We start from the raw sequence: 20,792 nt of genomic DNA, 5'->3' as shown, positions 1-20,792 counted from the left end.
GATGCTTCAGTTTGACATACCGCGTTACCTACCACAGATATGTAAATGTGACACACTGTGACCTTTTCAGATAATAGTATGTGGTAATGACTTGTTACCACAGTATCCACCCTGTTATTTTCCACAGTGTGGTAATACCACAGCATTAACAAATGTCCCAATATCACAGGTAACCATAGTGTGACATAACACACTGTGTTTTACACTGTGAATCACAGTATGTTTTACTATGTGGTAACATTACGATTGTTCCATAAGCAAATTTCTTCACTCGTTCTTGTAAATTGTCTTTACGTGTTTGCATCTCTGTTGTTGTGCGTTTTTCCGTTACCTGAATCGTTCAAAATTTTCATGTGTTCGGCTTGTGTGGTGTGCAGGTGAAAAGTGGAAAGAAATGTGAAGTAAGTTAGAAACTGTGTCTTAACTTTTCCAGTCTGAATCAATTAAAATGACATATATTTCCACTTCCTTTTAAAGCATGACAAAAGACGCACATATTTCCCAGATGTTACAAATAGTAACATAACTGGCTATGAATAACGTTAAGAACTGTTTAAAACAAGACTTATGTTTAAAAGCGATTACTAGTTTTGAAGTGAGCACATACCACCTAGTAAATGACGCTGAATCATATATCATTATAGTCTTGGCCTTTTATGGATTTGTAGTGAGCCCTGCTCGTTTTGTTCAATTGAAATGTAGACATAAGTTACGAATAACTTTTTTTTTGCCCAACCCCTGTGGTGACTCCTGCAAAAGCGATAAAGGAAAACCTAAATTATCATGTCCACATTGGCATCAGGGGTAGATTAATTAAGCAAAAATTATACAATTTCATTAAAATCAGTCACGAAATAAGGACGTCATGGAGTTTTAAGTTTCATATTCAACAAAAATCATTACTTATATTCGTCGTTAATATTGCTTCATTTTAATTCATTTTAAGTATGGAGTTTTAGTTTGGGGCAACACGCATTAGAATTTACTAGAAAGAGTGTCCCTATTGGAAAAGAAATGTTATTTGTTATTCCCCTGTACGTTCTCATACAAATATGTTGTTTCCCTCTAACAAGCTCTGAAAGATTAAGATTTGTTTTTGTTTAATTTAGGGGAATTTATGTATAAGTATAGCAAAAATTTGCTTCCGTATATTTTTCATTGTATGTTCCTAAAGAATCAATCATCATCAGGCGTTCCAATGAATTTCATTTACCTCTTCTACGAACGATCTTTTCTAAAAACACACTTATCTATGTAGGCCCAAATCATTGGAATTCCTTGAATCATGATATAAGAAATGTCCAATCCATAATATTCTTCCAAGAGGAGACTGAAGTCCTTTATTTAGCAATCGTATGAGTATGACTCTACAGTACTGAACCAGTCATTTGGCCTTCTTTCTTACATACTGACTTACTCACTTTGTCTCCTCTTCGAAGAATTAATTGTAATTTTTTTGGATGTTTGTTGACATTTATGCTATTGCCCAAACGTCTAGGAGTTGAACTCGTATGTTACTCCTGTGGTTAGGCGTTACAATATTACTTTTCTTTCCCCTACAACTATCATCTGTTTCTTTTGACATACTTCTGCCGAAGATCGCTGTCTCCGTTGTGCGTTTTTGTTTGCCATTTTGTTTTATGGTCTTGTCCATTCCGTTTTGTCCCGTACAGCCTTTTATAGTAGCTGTTTTGTTGTCTAGTCTTGTGTCATGTTCGTTCTCGTCTATGTAAGTGTATTCATCTGTTAATCTATAATTTTCAGTGGGCTTCCAGACTTCTTCCTCTTCTTGTTTTTGGGGGTTTTTTTTTTGTATTTATGATGCTTCAATTTATCTTTCCATCGATGTTCTTTTACAGAGGGGCCCACATTCTACAAGCTCTGTCTTTTTAGTGTATCCCTCCATTTTTGCACTTTAAGCAAGGTTATACATGTACTTCACGTTGACCACTTCTATTTCTTTTCTAATACAATGTATATTTACTATGAAGTCCTCAACTACAGTCGTTACATTTCACAATGCTCTGTTTATCTTATTCTCTGTTATCAAAAGAAGTGAAATGTATATGTTTTGTCGAAAAATGACATAAACTTTGAAATTGAATTGAATTGAATTGAACTGAATTTAATAACTTAAACTACACTGGTCTTGCATTCAAGACACAGTAAACAGTTCCAGCACGTTTATTTTCATATTTCACTTGACATCGAGATACATAAAAAAAAAATACAAACCAAGCAAGATACAAAATATGATATAAATCGGGTCATGACCAGAAAGTTTGTCAGCGTAAATAATGTACATAAGACAATTGAGTATATGAATATAAGAACGACCCAAGTCCAATTTTTGGCCAAATTCAGTTTGACATGGGAAATTGTAGCTTATGCATGGACTCATCTTGTGTGTAAATGATAAATCCTAATTACCCCCGGAAGTGCCTGAAATGAATGAGTTAAATCTTATATTAATGTAAGAATGAAGGACTTGGGTCATTCTTACATTCATATAATAGCGCCCTCTCTCATCCTTCTCCCATCTCTATAGCAGAATATCATGTATATGAATCAAAGAACGACCCAAGTCCATATGAATCAAAGAACGACCTAAGTCCACCACACAAAATTGCCTCTCTACAATTAATGTAAATGTTAATTGTCATAATAATATATGTTCTAATTTGTATATACAATGTTGCCTTCCCATCACAGTTAAATAGAATATCATTGGACAAATAAAAAAGATATGAAGTTTTTTTTTTTTTTTTTTAGTTTACTCGAAATGATCCTCCATGGACTTGGGTCGTTCTTCATGTTCTTATATTCATATACTCAATTCTCTATAACTAGTGAAATATGATGGAATCGCAAAAGCAAAGCTTGTAAACGCAGGTTCCAGGAAAAAATACCAATGTAAATTTGCAATACAATCAATGGAGACAGGACATAAAGTACTAATGACGAAACTACATGAAAGCTAGAATATCATGGTACAATGGGAAGAAGAAATATAAGAGGAAAAAAATAAGAACCCAAAGAATAAGAACTGAGTGAAAAAATAGCATATAGATACAAAAGTGTACGAGCACATATCTAGAATCAAGTTCATAACGACTTCAAAATGTAAATACACTCAACCAAAAAAGTCAGTTTCTCCCTAGCATTTTTGGATGTATCTCAAAAGAATGGATAGGGAATTTGATTACTCATAACATGAATGGCACATCAAGGCCACCAGATATCATTATTGGTGTGGAAAAAAAAAAGCATTTTATATCAAAATGCAAGGGAAAAAAATGTTGCACTTTAGTGATTTGCATTGACTTTTACACAAGTAAACAAATAATACAGTGAAGTATTTAATCATTGATATGTCCACCATCCGCTTTAATGACCAGCCGGCATCTCTTTTTCATACTGTTAACTAAAGTTTGTACTTGGCACTGCTCAATGTTGGCCCATGCTCTCTGCAAGATGCGCTTAAATTCTTGCTGTGAAATGTCATCATTCACCTTCTTGCTCGCTTTCCGCTTAATGACATCCCACAGATTCTCTGTTGGAGATTCTCTGTTGGATTACAGTCAGGGGATCTTGCAGGCCACTCCATACGTTCGATGCCATTGCCCTCAACTATGAATATTTTGACCACTAACTATGAATCTAGTGTTCCTCTTCAAAGACCTCACCATTCAAATTATAAAAAAGTACCTCGACAACCATGGGTAACAAAATCTCTACTCAGGTCCATTAACCGCAAGAATAGTCTTTTTCATAAATATCGCAAAGATCCATGCCCTCAAAATAAATCAAGATATACTCGATATAGGAATATATTGACATCCTTAATACGTGTTGCTAAGCGGAATTATTTTTCGCGACAGTTTGTTAAATATAAACACGATGTGAAGAGTACGTGGGAGGTGATTAACGAGACACTCAAATACAAAACCAATACTGATCTTCCCAAATATATTTCGGCGGACGGCCGGCAGATTAACGATCCGGTTAGCATGGCGGAATCTTTTAATAATTATTTCGCAAGCCTTGGTCCACATCTTGCCAGTAAAATCCCGAAATCCCCAACTGAATATCATAGATATTTAGGTAATAGGAATCCTCAATCAATATTTTTTGAACCTATTGTTGAAGAAGAAAATGTTGATATCGTCAAGAATCTAAACGATAAAAAAAGTTCAGGATATGATGGAATTACAAATTTTCTTTTAAAAAATGTTTTGAATCAAATCATTTCTCCTTTAACATACATTTTTAGTCAATCTCTAGTTAATGGTAAAGTCCCCAATAAAATGAAAGTTGCAAAAGTTGTCCCTATCTTTAAGAAGGGACAGAAAGATTTGGTGAATAATTACCGACCAATTTCTCTATTGACTTCGATCTCTAAAATCCTTGAAAGGTTAGTTTACACGCGATTATTGAAATTTCTCACAAATCATAATATTTTATCAGATTCTCAGTTTGGTTTCAGAAAACATTATAATACAACCCATGCTTTACTCACTTTTATAGACAAGGTAGCTCATGCTATACATAATTTTGAGCATACAATTGGAGTTTTTCTTGATTTCTCTAAAGCTTTTGATACGATAGATCACGAAATTTTATTTTCTAAACTGTATCATAATGGAATTCGCGGGCCACCTCTCGAATGGTTTAAGAGTTACTTAACTGATAGAAAGCAATTTGTTAACATTAACGGCTATGATTCGCAGTTAAAACTTATTTCATGTGGAGTCCCATAGGGCTCCCTCTTGGGCCCACTTTTATTTATTTTATACATAAATGACCTTCAAAAATCATCGCCAATTTTATCATTTATTTGTTTTGCTGATGACACAAGTTTGTTTTGTTCTCATCGAGACCCTAATACATTAATTGATATAATGAATACTGAGCTTAGGTCTGTGCAATCCTGGATTTATGCCAACAAATTATCCCTGAATATAGAAAAAACTTATTATGTGGTATTCAGTAATTCTTTGAATGTTGTCCCACATGAGATCAAAATAAATGATATATGTTTAATGCAGGTCAATAACGCAAAGTTTTTAGGGCTCTGGATTGACCGAGAATTATCCTGCAAAACTCATATTAATTTTGTAAGTAAAATTTTGTCCAGAAATATTGGAATTTTAAACAAGCTTAAACATTTGTTCCCTGTTTATATTTTGCAGAGTATGTATTTTTCTTTAATATCTCCACACTTTAATTATGGAATTTTGGCGTGGGGAAATGCAATCAATTTACTATTAGATTCCCTTCTTCGTATTCAAAAGCGTGCAATAAGAATTATAAACCACGCCGGATATTTTGCTCATACCAACTGTTTTTTTCATCAAAACAGAATTCTGAAAATTCCAGACCTATTTCATTATAATCTTGGAATTTTCATGTATAAACTAACAACTAATGAGTTACCATCTGTTTTTATTCACATGTTCAAAAGAAATCGCTCTATTCATTGCTACCCCACTCGTAAGAGTGACGCTTATCACCTTCCCCGTACTCGCACTATTTTTGCAAAGAAAACAATTATGTTTACTGGACCCAGATACTGGAATGACCTCCCTCAAGATATTACTTCTTCCTTATCCTTATTCACCTTCAAACGCAAACTAAAGCGGCTATTACTTAGTGGATACACACTACCCGGCTCTTAGCAACATTTTTTTTTTTAATACCCCCAGTCTTTTGTCCTTGTCTGCAGCTCCAAGTTATTTGACGATACCGTTATAGCACTTTTTGTGTGAGTGTGTGTGTGTAAACACGGCGAAATATGTACAGTCTCGTTTAAGCGATACTAAAGTATTCATGTGGTTTGATAGTTCGTTTTTAATACTGATTTTGCACTGGTACAATTTAAGTTGGTCGAGATAAACATGTCCGTTCTCCGTATAATTTCACGCCTATAAACTCGGGAACCTACAGTTTTTACAAGCATCTTTGCTTTTATGTAGGCCCCATCATATTTCTGACATTTATTTGTGATATCCTCAGATGAAAATGACCATTTATATTTGTGTGTAATGTTTGCTTGTCTTTTTTTTTCTTCAAACATAAGATATGGTTGTATATGTTTTGTACTTTTGTTTTATTGTCAATCATTTTGTAATCCCATCACTGAGAAATGGAAATATGAAATAAACTTGAAACTTGAAACAAACTGATCTACAACTTGAGCGCATGATGCAAAATGGCCATAAGCACATTAATGTGATAAACCGAAATTGGAATTAAAAAACACATGACTTCGACAAACATCTTCATATTATTGAAAAGGCCTATTGTTTAATAAGTATGCATAACATCTGTTTAATAAGGTAGCACATTGTACCTGAAGAAATTCCTGAGAATTACAATTTAAAACAATTTAAAAAGGTCATTTGCTATTAAGTTGCATAGGAAATGTACACAATATGCTTCATATAACCTTAAGTGCAACTTTTTCTCCCATGCATCTTGACATAAAATGCATTTATTTTTCAAACCGATAATGATATTTGGTAGCAATGATATGCCATTCATGTTATGAGTAATAAAATTCCTTATCCATTCCGGTTTGAATTAGGAAAATCGGTAAAATACTTTTTGAGATATATCCACAAATGCTAGGGGGTAACTTACTTTTTTTGTTAAGTGTATAATAGGAGCTTAAGCCAGAGGTAAATCGATCATACACTGCGGGTTGATCCACCATACATTGAATGAGGATACTGCAGATAACATATTTAAAAAGAAAAAAATCTAATCAAGCTGGTTATATTCATTAAGTATCATTGATTTCAATTTGTATTTAAATGTAAACATATTAGAACAGTTTTAAGTCGGCGGGACGATCGTTCGAGAATTTAGGTCCGGTAAAAACAATTGGTTTTTTTTAGCAAGGAGTGTACGAGTACGTGGAAGGTGAAATGAATCTCTTTGTCTTGTGGGGTAAGCATGGACGGCATAGTTTTTTCTGAAACATGTGAGTAAATACGTCAGGCAAGCCGTTGGCTGATAACTGAAACATAAATGTGCCTAAATTGTATAAAAACAAATCAGCAACCTTAATGATTCTATTTTCAAAGAAGAATAGTTCGTGTGGCAATAAAAATCGACTAGATTAACTGAACGAATAGCCCGTTTTTGTAGTTTGAAAATGTTATCAATGTGTAATTTGGCACAATTTTCCCAGGCAAGTATACCGTAACTGAGAATATAAATATTTCAAAATATACTTATTTTACGAAAAAAAAAAATACAGCCATAATAGTATGTTCAAGTTTTTTTTTTTTTTTTTAAAGTGATGCTGTCATTGCCAAAAGATTTTCCGTTGACTTATACCTGCAAGTCCTCATTAAAATTCCAGTTAATAAAATAGTATAAAACAAAACTTGAAATGAAACAGATTGGGCTTTTTTAAAAACGATGTTGCTACATTGGCAGGTTGGTTGGAAGATGTTTGCAGTGATGGATTTAAGGACAGGTGTAATTTTTATATCATAATTATACAAAAATGATAACTATGTAAAATACGACAAGTACAAATAAAGAGCAGAGTTGAAATCTACCGGTTTTGCTTTTTGTTTGTTTCTTTGTTTATTTGTCTGTTTGTTTGTTTGTTTGTTTGTTTGTTTTGCTTTATCTGTCACTCAACCAAAATAACGATTAAGTAAATGATAAAATAATGACATAGCAATAGCCATATGTACTTTGGGGAGGGGGAGAGAAAAAAAAATCTAGTTAGCGTACATGGTAGCAGCGGCAGCGGGTTTTATGCGTCCCGTCCCCATCACTTCGCACCAATGCTACAGGACATCAATTATAGTGCGAGTACCATTTACGCGTACAATGTCAAATAGGTCCTCCACACTCCCATTGCAGGATCGTTGTTGTATTGCACTGTATGTAACCATTGTATATATCAACACATGTATTCAAATATGACCGTGCAGCGATATCAACGGGCAGTACTGGTGCTTTGGAACCAGATTTACGCCGGCAAGCAATTTTGTTTTACAAAAGTTCACTCAGGCTTATTTGTTCCCCTTTTTCTCGGTGGCATAACCAAGCTGTTGAAACACGTTTCGTTCAAACACGTCCCTAAACTCATTTGGATATAAATGGCGTTTAAAATGCCTATTCAAAACACTTGAAAACATGCGTTAACGATTGGTGAATCTCGTAACAAGGGAAGAATAAGATCGGCGATGTTCTTATTAATTCCAGAGGAGCATATAGCACTTCGCATTACTGAAAATATCAAACCCATTTTTTAGACTCACATTAAAGATTACAGAATGATTTAATTCGTTGTTCACAAAATCACACAAATTTCAAGAGGTTTTTTTTTCTATTATTCTTGAGTTTATTAACTGCAGTTCTTGTGTTTTGTTATTTTATCATAGTGTGACACCAAATGACATTATCGCCATCTATCGACTTTCCATTTCCTGTCGTCCGTAATGTTTGCATTGTCAGCGAGGGCTCTACACTCCATAGCCCCGTAAAGACGTACATGTGGAACAAGACGTGACAAATTTCACGATTTAGCCTTTCAATCGTCCCTTTGATGTTTTTTCTTACTTCTTATTTAAGCGGTTTTACATAATAGTTATACTCAAATTTCCTTGAATATTCTTTTTTTCTTATTGAACATTTCTTGAAATCCCATCAATTTTGTCCAACAGATCAATTTCAATTCACAAAAAAAAAAAAAAGTAGAAAGGGTGGTGAACGCACATGCAGAAAAAGAGGTGGCAGATACTACAAAAGCAGCCATTTACATTGTCTTTGAATCTTCGTTTTTCTTACGATTTGATTGAAATTGGGTGTGGAATATTTGAAGAGTTTGTTTGCAAAAACCGATAAGTCTACTTTTGAAGATTTTGAAGTACGGTCTCTGTCATAAAGTACAAAATAATACCTTTTAAATGATATATTGGTCACTACATATAAAGGTATATTTTTTGAAATTTCTTATTATTCTCTTTATTTTTCTTGAACTTTAATCGCAAATATCTCCATTTGACAAATATGGACTTAATAAATATGTTTTGCAAACAAACTCTTCATTTACTTTTTGGGAGTCATCTTTTCTTTTATGAATTCGAATAATTTTTTAATCCTCCCATACAGTAAGCTCTTTAAGGTATTACAATTATTTTTTTGTGAGAAAAAATAGAAATAAAAAAAAAGAAAAAAGAATTGTTTTCTAAAAGGTGAAAAATTCTCCCTCGTTCCAGAAGGTGCTAAATTCAGCAATATCCAATCAGAAACCCATATACTTTCTTGACCTCATTCAGTCCCTACATGACTGCAGTCAGGCCAGTCTTGCTAGATTTCGTTCTAGTGTATTTTTCCAGATGACTCATATTACCTTTTAATAGGCTAAGAAATGTTTCATTCATACATACGCTATGTATAGACATTCTTCGGAATGATAGAGGAAACAGGAGACTTCGTCTCGGGGCTTATAACCTCCCTTAATAGCATTTCAAACCCTTCGGGTGGAACATTCGGTATGTTCTTTCCCCCGCCATTCATCATCTGTATAATGTCACATGCTAAGCGAGGACCGATATCTGTAAAATAATCATTAAATGAGTTGGCAATTGTGGTAAAATCAATAAATTCCTCATTGTCAATGATGGCAGAGTTGGTAGTTTCTTTAACTATCTTTCCCATAAGAGCATTGACAGTTTGCCATAATGAAAAAAAAAAAAGATGACCCATATTTCTTTTCTATATTAATTGATAATACAATTTACGGGACAATCTTATTACCGCTGTTAATTGTTTTCTATATTTCCGATATTTCAAAAATAAATCATTACTTTGATTCTTTATTGTTTGGTTATATAACTTATTACGGGTTGATATCAACCGCATAATACCTTTAGTAATCCAGGGCTGTGTGTTCTTCTTACAAAATATTTGTTTAAAGGCATAATTTACCATTTGCCGACGAAAATAAAGCAGCATTAGTGCTTCAAAATAGTTCTAAAATGTGATTTAGGGATAGAAGCAACCAAAGAAATAATTTCAACCAGTATAACCGATGTTAAGTATCGTTAAATATGCAAAATGTGAACAATAGATAAAAATGTTTCTAGATTGAACCGTCTACAGTTATGGTTAAATGAAAAAAATAGTGATATCTCCATACTATTTTAGGCTTTCTTGCAAAAATCTGATATAATAGGATGTTTTGTGATACAACTGACCTACACATAATTATGCATCGATGTGATATCTTGAACATTTTTAAATCAATGCTTCCAAAGGTTAACAGGACCGTTAATCAAAGGAATATTTGTTTCATATTAATAAAATAACCTGCTGATGAACATTTTCACAAGCAATATCAGCATTGCTTTCATCAAATACATCGCCCCCTTCTTCCTGCGCTAAATCAAATATCAAAGATTTATTGTTACTCTCTGTTTCCTTATAATACATTTGAAATCTGTAATGAAAAAGGTTGTTTTATCTTCAACAAAAAAAAGAACTATTATTGATGTTAAAACAGCTAAATGATCGGATATATCATAATTGAATATACCATTTGTAGATGCTGTGTTTATTACATTGGAAAATATATTATCGATAAGACTTTTTGATTGAATACATATTCTTGTTGGGTTGCTGATATGTGATTAATACGAATAAGTTGAAATTAAACTTAACAACTGCATTGTATAATTGTTAGTAATATTTAGTACATTATTTAGGTTTTTTTGGTATTATATTTTAGTATAGTATTTAGTATATATTTAGAATTAAAATTTCTTATGATAAAACTATCTTTCTTTTCCCGAGTAATAATACTCTAAATTTGATCAAAATTTTCTTGGGAACAATCAATAATATTTTTGGGGGACCTGTTATAATAACTATTATTATATGTTTTGCTATACTGTTCAAAATGTCAACAAAAACATATTCAGTACCCCCGATAATATATGTAAATCATGCCTGACATTTATAATATCATTCCAAAAGTTAGTGAAACCTTACACGATTCGAAAATCTAAAATATGACTGCGGATATTTATATTTCCTAGGGAAATAACCTAATTTTCATTGACTGGTCTGACGTTCATAAAAACCATCAAATCCATGAATTGTTGAACGTATTTTTATACACTTACCGTTGAATGCTCTGCTGATTCATCGATTTGATTATATTCAAACAACACCAAGCACAAAAACACCCAATTCCAACTTGAGGTAAGGAGTTGACAATATTACATCGAATCAAATGGGAAAATGTTTTACAGATGCAAGGTGAATGCATGCGAAACAACTTGAGCGAAAATGTGGCACTGTAACAGGAATTAGCTATAACCGGCATTCTATACGTCAAGCAAAAAGATAATGATTACATTATAGTGTACATGATTTTCTATGCGGCACTGTGTTTTTAATAACTAATTTCAGTGATATAACACGGTTGAGACCTCATAGCGCTAACTTCATATGAAATCAGATTTTTGAAAATAGTTACACATACCTTTTGCAGTGGGATCACAGAACACGGAAGCAATCAATGTTAACAAGAGACCGAGGACGGATATGTTATCCATCATGTTATGTAGACATAGACGGAGACAAATTATCATAGAAAAAAAGTGCACAAAGGTTTTGACAGGAATATCCGACAAACTTGTGATATAAAAACAGTAATCACAGCCCTCAAATGGTGCCGATTTTAGACTACACTTTATGCAATGGACCCTTCGAGAAGAGCGCAATTCCTTCCTGAAAAAGAGCTAGTGTGAGGAAAATGTGACGCTCTTATCCGACACGTTAAGCTGTTCGGTAATGTACCCATGTCGCAAAATGTCAAGCAAACAAATCACACCAGTTTTAAAAGCAAATATTGTTCAAGTTCAATGACGCATAATGTGGCGTTTGTTCGTATGTGCATGCTCAACAGCACAAAGTAATGACTTTGAATGAAGCACCGGCGCGACATTATTTTCTTTTCCTTTTACAAAAGGATGCTACTTTGTTCAGCGGCCAAAGCACAAACTGTAATGCACGCTGTTGAGAGGACTCTTTGGGCTTTGAGTACGTGTAACGGATTGCAGTGATAATGTTGTCTGACACTGTAGGCCTATAGATCATCAAATCCGCAAGTCTAGGTTATGCTTTGAAGGCAAAATTTTCTGGCTAGAAACATGGTTTTGAAACGCACTGTATGTGAAGGTGCGATTCAAAACTGCACTTTTCTAGACACATTATAAGGTTTTGACTTTTTTAACAGACGCAACTGTAATCTCAAACACGGTTTATAACGTCCCTGCCGTTGCGTTGCATAATAAAAAGCGCTTTATGTATATATATATATATATATATATATATATATATATATATTACATATGTACCAATTGTTACAAAACATTTCCCAATTTTGATCCTAAAAAGTTCGAAAACTACATCAGATAACACTGTCATTGATATAAATAACACAGGAATAGTGTTTCAGATTTTGGTTGAATTTGAAACCTCTGTACAAAATTGAACTTTATACGCAAGAACCAATGATGTGTATGTGAGTGTGTGCTTACAATAAAGCTGAACAATAGACATGAATACCATCTGTTCAGAGCTGTGCTGACCAGGCGTCTGGCCCTCGTTTTATCAAAAGATATATTCAGTCCTTACCACACAGGCTGCCATAGACCTATCACAGAAATCAACTTTTAAATCAATTATAACCCTTCATAAAACAGGGCCATGGATGCTTTATTAACAATTCATGACGGTCTGCCCTGGGCACTGCTAGTCTGAATTCATTGTAAAGGGTGAAATGCATGTATATGAAAAAAAAATAAGCAAGTGTTTCCATGTATTTGCATACACTTTAGGATTTTACACTTTAGCATTTTAGGATGAATGAAGTCTAGATGTGGTACGGGGATTCCTCATAAATATATGATAAAGCATTCAAACATTGGTCATTGTCAAGGGCCGTTTTCTGGCTGTTAACCACACACACCTATACACACACCAATTGACCCCTGTGCAAAGATAAAGTTTTGCACAGACAACAGAGAGTTGAAAATAGAGCAAAATCTGAATCCTGACTTTAAAATCGATCTTGAATTTTATGAAAATGTTTTATGCTTTCATGTTCAAATTAACTTGAACAAAATTGCTCATATCAATGTCAGTGTTATCAGATATGTAGTTTTGGAACCATCAAGGATCAAAAGTGAAAAATATTTTCTTTTTGGAACACATAGTACAACGTAGTTCGTGCATGCAGAAGATTGTTACTAAAACAACAATCACGTGTTGTACAATCATGATTGTGCTGGCACGTTTGTTTCAAAAGGTACTAAATAAAAAAATACTTGTGAATATTAATTCTTCTACAATGAGTATGAAAGACACGTATTATTTTTTTTTCCTGAGCACATTTTCCTTACCTCTAATAGTGTTTTGATATGGGACATAAAGTCATAGCAAGGAAAACACGTTAGAAACCCGTGATATAGAAAAATCAAGTATTTCACCTTGTCATCAAAAGTGGATTTAGCATCCTTTGGAAAGGAACTCTTCATATAGGAATAAATAACGTAAGAGTGTACGATTTCATGGCCATTGCAAATACCATTTATGATTAATTCCCGGATAACTCTCAGGTAAGTATCTTTTGCCATTTTAATTCTTCAGAATTATGTTTTTGTCGCGCAGATTATGTTAACAATTTATCATGTTATTATCTGTAGTATTATTTGATTTGTGTATTATATTATATCATGACATATTCCGCGCATTCCTTGCGTTCAGAATGCCTTCTGAAGTCAAGTGATTTTTTTTTTATTCTTTCAAAATGTGACCCTGCACCTCAAAACAAACAAAAAGTCGCCAGACATGAATTTTTAGTTAAGACCATGTTCTGAAAATTTAGACTTTAAGCTTTAAAATGATGTATAACTCAAATCAAATGGACTTCATCCTAACCTATCTAAATATAGGAAAGAAAGCACAAACTCAGGAAAAGTGTGAACTGAGAAAAGAGGCTCTGAAGTACAGTGTCTATTCAAGCGCTTAATCTCTACCAAACCGTGCTGGCTGTGCGATGAATGGGACAAAAAACAGGAAGTAAACCACCCGAGTAACAACAATGAAGGGATCATCAGATTAAGTTGAAATTGAAAATGCCTCATTAACACATTCTGTCCATAATCAATGCCAACTTTCAAAGCAGTATCACTATCCTTTCAAAAGTTATTAGAGTTGAAAGTGAAGAGTGTGGACAAGGTTTTTTTCAGAAATGAAAAAGGGATTCTAAAGACACACCTAATCACACTATTCTACCAAAAATGTTCGAGATGAACTGCTAAAAAACACACTTTCCAGCCCGTTTTATGATATCAAATTTTAGCAAAATGTAAAAGAAGACCCGATCTTTCAGAAAATATGAAAAAGTCAAATTCGGCTAGGGTGACCCATTTCACTTATTTTCAGTCCTCACGCAAAATCAGTGTGTGCGACTTTATGTTCGCTTTGAGGTGCACGGTCACAAATCATACATGAAAAACACAATCAAAAAGGTTGCAGAAGTGACATGTAACACGATGATGTACCGTTTCATTTCATATAATGTACATTTTATGATTTTACAGTTTCCATATATTCTTCTTTACCAATATGAACTTCCTAATTTAATAGATTTTATCCAACTGATTCTAGATTGGGAAGAAACGACAAATAATTGTCATTAAAGTGAATTTAAAACATAACAAAATATTCGGTATAAACCAAACAAATTAATAATAACTAGAGGAAAATTGTTTGTGCGTGATTGTTCTTTTTTTATTTTAGTGTGTGTAGGTTTGCCCGTACGAGGATTATGTGAAAAACTATAACATTGAATGAAATCATGCAGCTATTCTAATATTTATGATTTCTGCTATGATAATTACCTTTGGTATGAAGAGTGCATCAAATCCATCTATCTTCCATCAAAGAGACGGGTTCGTTTTGTGTGCGAGTGTGTGTGTGTGTGTATGCATTTGTTTTTAAATTGTACAACAAAATAAAAAAAAAACATCGAGGATTCTTATGCCACAACAAATTTTGTATTATTCCTATTTCCATTTTCAATTTCTACAAACAGCATTGTTAAGATTAGCGTTTATGTTTCACTTCATAGTGACTATACAAATTCAACCCCTCCCCTCATACATGCATCCAGTATGCTAAGGTCATAATGATTCGGAATTAGACATAACAAGTCATGATCGTTTCTCTATACCAAATATGGGCAGCAAGGCAACTTTTCGGGATGTTCTCCATTTTTTAGAGCTTCGGTATCTTCATCTGCATCACTTGATTCTATAACGTTATAGGATTTATATGTAATATAGCTTGACATCTTTAACGATTTCTTTGAATGAGTGAACAGAATAAGCAAAATCATGGTATAGTCTCTTAATTGGGTTTTGAGTGCATTCCATGATATTAAAGCGAGTCTACATGACTCGGTAAAGAAGTTGATTACCCTGTATCTCGTAGCCAAAACATTTATATCATTCACAAATTGTTTAATAAGACTTTGGATTCGCTACACAAGTGACCATGGATATATTCTCCTGTAGCATGTGCAGCAATCCAATACAGTTTCGTCTGATCTGAAGAGTAATTTTGCTTTCTTTTTTTCTCTCTCTCTCTCTCTTGCCTGTCTTTGCTGTTCCAAAAAGTAAAATCTTACGCTGCTCGAAACTCTAAAATCTGACAGCGGATGTTTTTATTCCCTTGGAAACTAACCTAATTTTTCTTGGATGTTCTAATGTTCATAAAAACCATCAAGTCGATGAGTCATTTTAAAATGTATCCTTATACACTTATCACTGCATGCTCTGCTGATTCATCGATTCGGTATATATCTATACAACATTAATTACAAAATCACCAAAATCCAACTTGGTGTAAAGAGTTGACAACATCGCATCGAATTAATGGGAAACAAAGTCAGTTGTTTTAGAGATACAAGGTGAATGCATCCGAAACAAAATGAGCGAAAATGTGATACTGTAACAGAAATTAGCTAACCGGCATTCCAAACGATCAAGCAAAAAGATGATGATTACATTTAGTCCAGGCTAGGCTCCATAGAAAGTGCACCTCACCTTTTTTTTTTTTTTTTTTTTTTTTGATATATACAATGTTTTTGGATGGTTTCTTGTCAATTCGAGGGTGCTGATTATAAATCCGATTGATGCCACTCGCGTAACCTTGAGCATTTTCGGCAAACTGCAAAAATCCTAAATGGCCGCCAGATATGATAATTTGGCCGTGATAATCACAATAATGTGCATTCTGTGACCAATTATTCCACCAAACTTTGTACATTTCTGTTCCTAGAGCTACTCCATGTGCATTTGCAAGAGAATTTTCATTTCATATAGGTTCATTTTGGTATTTAAAGCTCATTTTCAATTCAAAATGCCCGCCATTCCTATGCTCATGTACAATATGAATGACAAAAAGTATGCATGGAAATATATAACAAATTTACTGTATTTCCAGTTCCGTACCTATGCTGTTACAAAGTGTTACATGTGCAATGCAAATCTGATGAGTGCCACTAGCGAAACAAGCAAGCAAACAAACAAACAAACAGAAAATAATTGTGTGTAGGCTTTTATATTCTTCTTAAAACAAAACTTCAAAATAGATGCCACTCATATTCCTCTGTACAATATGAACGGCAAAATGCACAATGCAATAAACACATTTTCTTTTTTTTTTCTGTCATGCAGCTACACTGGTTATCAATTTGGGTGCTGATTATAAGTCACAAGGTTGTTACTAACAAAAAGCTGTTTTAATTTTGATGCAAACATCCAAATTTGCTACATTGTGTCTCAATCTGGATTTTCCCCTAGGAATTGGGGGTAAACCCACCAAAACTTGAATTGACGCCCACATCAAGATCTTTTATGAGAAATTATTAGATATTAACATTTGATACTTATTTGCCTTGAGATGTTCAACATCATAATATTCACTGTGTTTATTGAATTAAAAGGCTAAATCTTAGATGATGACACAAATGAAATCTCGAAATAACTGTTCTGTTCTACATTATCTAAAAGCGATATTACACAAACTTTTCAACCCCCTCATCCGAGAAAGAACATGAGGCAGGGGAAAGTGATGGAACAAAGGGACCACCTCACTTCCTTTCGTCAAATCTCTGAAATTTTGCCACACATTTTGCCATGTTAACCCAGAATATGATTTGCTTGAAAACACAAATGACAAATGACATTCTGTCTTATCTGTATATCGTAGATAAGATTTACCACTGGCTCTGTGAATGCATGATTTTCCCTACTTGCTCAAGGCTGGTTAAAATGTAACAGCATGGACAAGTGTGTTTGGAGGATTACAAAGAGTTTGGTAAAGTATTGCTAGTAGTACCACTATATATATATTCTTTTTATTTTACTATAGTAAACAGAAAGTCCATCACTCCACAGTAGTCCTATTTTGAAATACCCAAGAATGATTTTGTATTTTGTCTAGGAATGCAAGCACTTTGTAATGGAATTGACGCATATGATGCTGCCACTGTAAAAGTGACTCATTTTCCGTCTGGAGATGAGTACTTTGCACCCACCTTTCCTTCAATGATGAGTTGTGGAATCTTGGAATATTTACCAATGTTAATATAACGCAGAGGATTCATGATGAGGATACGTGTAATGGGTCCATTTCAGTCAAGGGGCTTGTTTTACACATGTTTGCCCCCACCTCTGTTGCTGCCCAACCCTCGGTTCCGCAACCACTGCGATCCTGCAATTGCCTTACAAGGGGAAGCGTTTTGTCTGACAAGTTTGTCTGACAAATTTGCTCTCAGCCAATCAGATACAAGGATTTTAGTAGCTTATAACAGCTTGTCAAAAAATCTGACAAAACGCTTCATGAAATGCCCCCCCCCCCCCCCCGAACAACCTGTCATCAATGCGTTTGAAATCCCACAAGCCAACCTATAGATTTCCCTTCTTCGCTTCAAAGCTTTGACCCCAAAACAGGGTGGTGCAGATGCTGGTCTGATGTCATCTCTGATACCACCCAAGTTACCTACAACACTGTCTATTGCCTGGCAACAAAGCCAAAGGGCTTCAAAGGGTGGAGAAGCAAGTCTTTGATGTCTTCATCCTGTTTCTATGGCAAAAAAAAAAAATCACCCTCTGACCCCTGAGGAAGTACTGAACATAATCAGATGTAGTTGCAATTAAGGCAATTGCATGACTGATATGCATCTTTAGCCTGATAATCTTGCAAATTTGGGGCTGATGTCATTTAGTGCCAAATATCCAATTAAAGAGATTTTCAAAGACAATAACAATGAAGAAAATCTAGTTTGCTCGATAATATCAAGGCGTTACTCCTAAATTATATCATAACAAAGCGATTGAGGTTATTATCCATTTAAAACTTGCCTCAGAACCCCCCACCCCAACTTCTTGCTGAAAAAAAAAAGCTAGATTGTAAAGGGTTGTTAGTTTTGTCATTAATGTTTCTGTCCGCAATCATGTATTTCTACAGTACTGTATATGATTTTTCTGTACCTTATTAATAACGGTTTTAAGGGAATGCATAGAAGCTTCTTAATATATCTTGTTAGTATTACACTTTTATATTCAACCTGCATGTAGAATATGATGGTACAGTATTGACTTCTTTTCGTGGTGTTTAGTGCACTTAGTATATACATTCTTTGTTGAAACAAAATAAAAGATATGAAATTGTGTTAAACATCGCAAGGTTTATTATTGTTAAATGCTCAAAACTCCATTCGTAATTCCTGGTAATTTATGTGGTAAATTGGGACTTTTGCATCATAAAAGAAAAACCTTTTGTTAAGAACATCCTTCAGATAATGATCAGCGCTAAATCTTAACAAGCAATGTAGCTGCATGTCAGAAAAAAAAAGAACAGCAAATTAGTTTTCTATTTCCACGAATATTTTTGCTATTCATATTGTAGAGGAGAATAACAGTGGCGACCATTTTGAATTTTTGCATTTAGAAGAATAAAAATGCATGTAGGCCCCCTATACTGTAAGTGGCAACCAACATATTAGTATTCCACATGCAACACTTTATATAACAGCATAGGTACGGAACTGGAAATACAGTAGATTTGTTATATATTTCAATGCATACTCTTTGCCATTCAGATTGTACATGAGCATACGAGTGGCAGCCATTTTGAATTGAAATGAGCTTTAAATACCAAATGAAACTATATGAAATGAAAATTATGTTGCAAATGCACAAGGAGTAACTCTAGGAACTGAAATGTACAAAGTTTGGTAGAATCATTGGTCACAGAAAGCACATTATTGTGATTATCACGGCCAAATTAGCATATCTGGCGGCCATTTTGGATTTTTGCAGTTTGCCGAAAATGTTCAAGGTTACGCGAGTGGCATCAATCGGATTTGGAATCAGCACCCTCGAATTGACAAGAAACCATCAAAAACATTGTATATATCAAAAAACAAGGTTAGGTGCCTTCTAGCCTGGACTAATTATGATATTGCTGTACTTGATGTTCTATGCAGCACTGGGTTTTTAATAAGACATTTCAGTGATATAACGCGATTGAGACCTGATAGCGCTAACTTTATGAAGTCAGGCTCTTGAAAATAGTTACACATACCTTCTGCAGTGGGATCACAGAACACGGAAGCAATCAATGTTACCAAGAGACCGAGGACGGATATGTTATCCATCATAGCTAGAAATAGACGGAGACAAATTATTTTTTTTTTCAAAGTGCACAAGGTTTTGATAGCAATGTCCGACAAACTTGTGATGTGAATACATTAATCAAAGCCTCAAAAGGTGGCGATTTTGGACAACACTTCAGCAATGCACTCTTCGAGACAAGCACAATTCCTTCCTGAAAAGAGCTAGTGTGAGAAAAATGTGGCGCTCCTATCTGTGACGTTAAGCTGTTCACGTATGGGCCCTATGTCGCAGAAAGCGAAGCATAAATATACCTGTTTCAAAAGCAAATATTGTTCAAGTTCATTAAAGCATGGCATTTGTTCGTATGTGCATGTTCGACAGCACATAGTAATATTTTTGAGTGAAGCACACGGCACGACATTTCAATTTTTGCGTTTCACAAAAGGCTGCTACTTTTTTTCAGCGGCCAAAGTCCAAACTGACATGCACTCCTTTCAGAAGGCCCTATGAGGTTTGGGTGCGTGTAAAAGACTGCAATGATAATGTTGACTAGCACTGTATAGATCATAAAACCCATAAGTCTACGTATGCTTTGACGGCAAAATTTTCTGGCTAGAAACACACTAAAGTGTGTGAAGGTGCGATTGAAAACTGCGCTTTTTCTAGAAACAGTATAAGGTTTTGACAGTCTTATAACAACGCAACTTAAATTAAAGGGATAGTACAGTATTGGTGGAGATGAGAATTGGGCTTTTAACTTTTTGCGATATACCAAGAAAACACTTATGAAATAGTACAGAGCACACCATTTTAAGAGGAATATAAAGTTTATTTGCTGAAAATCGGGTTTGGAATGGCTGAAATATCCAAAAACAAAGTAAAACAAAGCGATCGTAATAAAGTGTGGGTCCCACACTTACTAGAATCGCTCTGTTTTGGATATCTCAGCCATTTCAAAACCAATTTTCATCAAATAAACGTTGAATTCCTCATTGAATTACATGTTCTTTCATATTTCATAAGAGGTTTCTTATTATCTCACCAAAAAATGTTAGAAACCTGAAA

The 20,792-nt window shown here is 34.2% G+C and overlaps 1 protein-coding gene across 1 annotated transcript in view; it reads right to left on the bottom strand.

Moving 5' to 3' along the window:
• LOC140245711 (uncharacterized) overlaps nucleotides 1–19,768 on the bottom strand; it is a 56,756-nt gene extending 36,988 nt beyond the window's left edge. The window contains exon 1 of the mRNA XM_072325248.1: nucleotides 19,696–19,768. Coding sequence (XP_072181349.1) covers nucleotides 19,696–19,768 — 73 coding nt within the window. The remainder of the gene's footprint in view (nucleotides 1–19,695) is intronic.
• Between the last annotated feature and the right edge of the window lie 1,024 nt (nucleotides 19,769–20,792).

This window comes from Diadema setosum, unplaced genomic scaffold (genome assembly GCF_964275005.1).
Source record: "Diadema setosum unplaced genomic scaffold, eeDiaSeto1 scaffold_24, whole genome shotgun sequence".
NCBI classification, from domain to species: Eukaryota; Metazoa; Echinodermata; class Echinoidea; order Diadematoida; family Diadematidae; genus Diadema; species Diadema setosum.
This window is presented reverse-complemented; position numbering and strand designations above follow the sequence as displayed.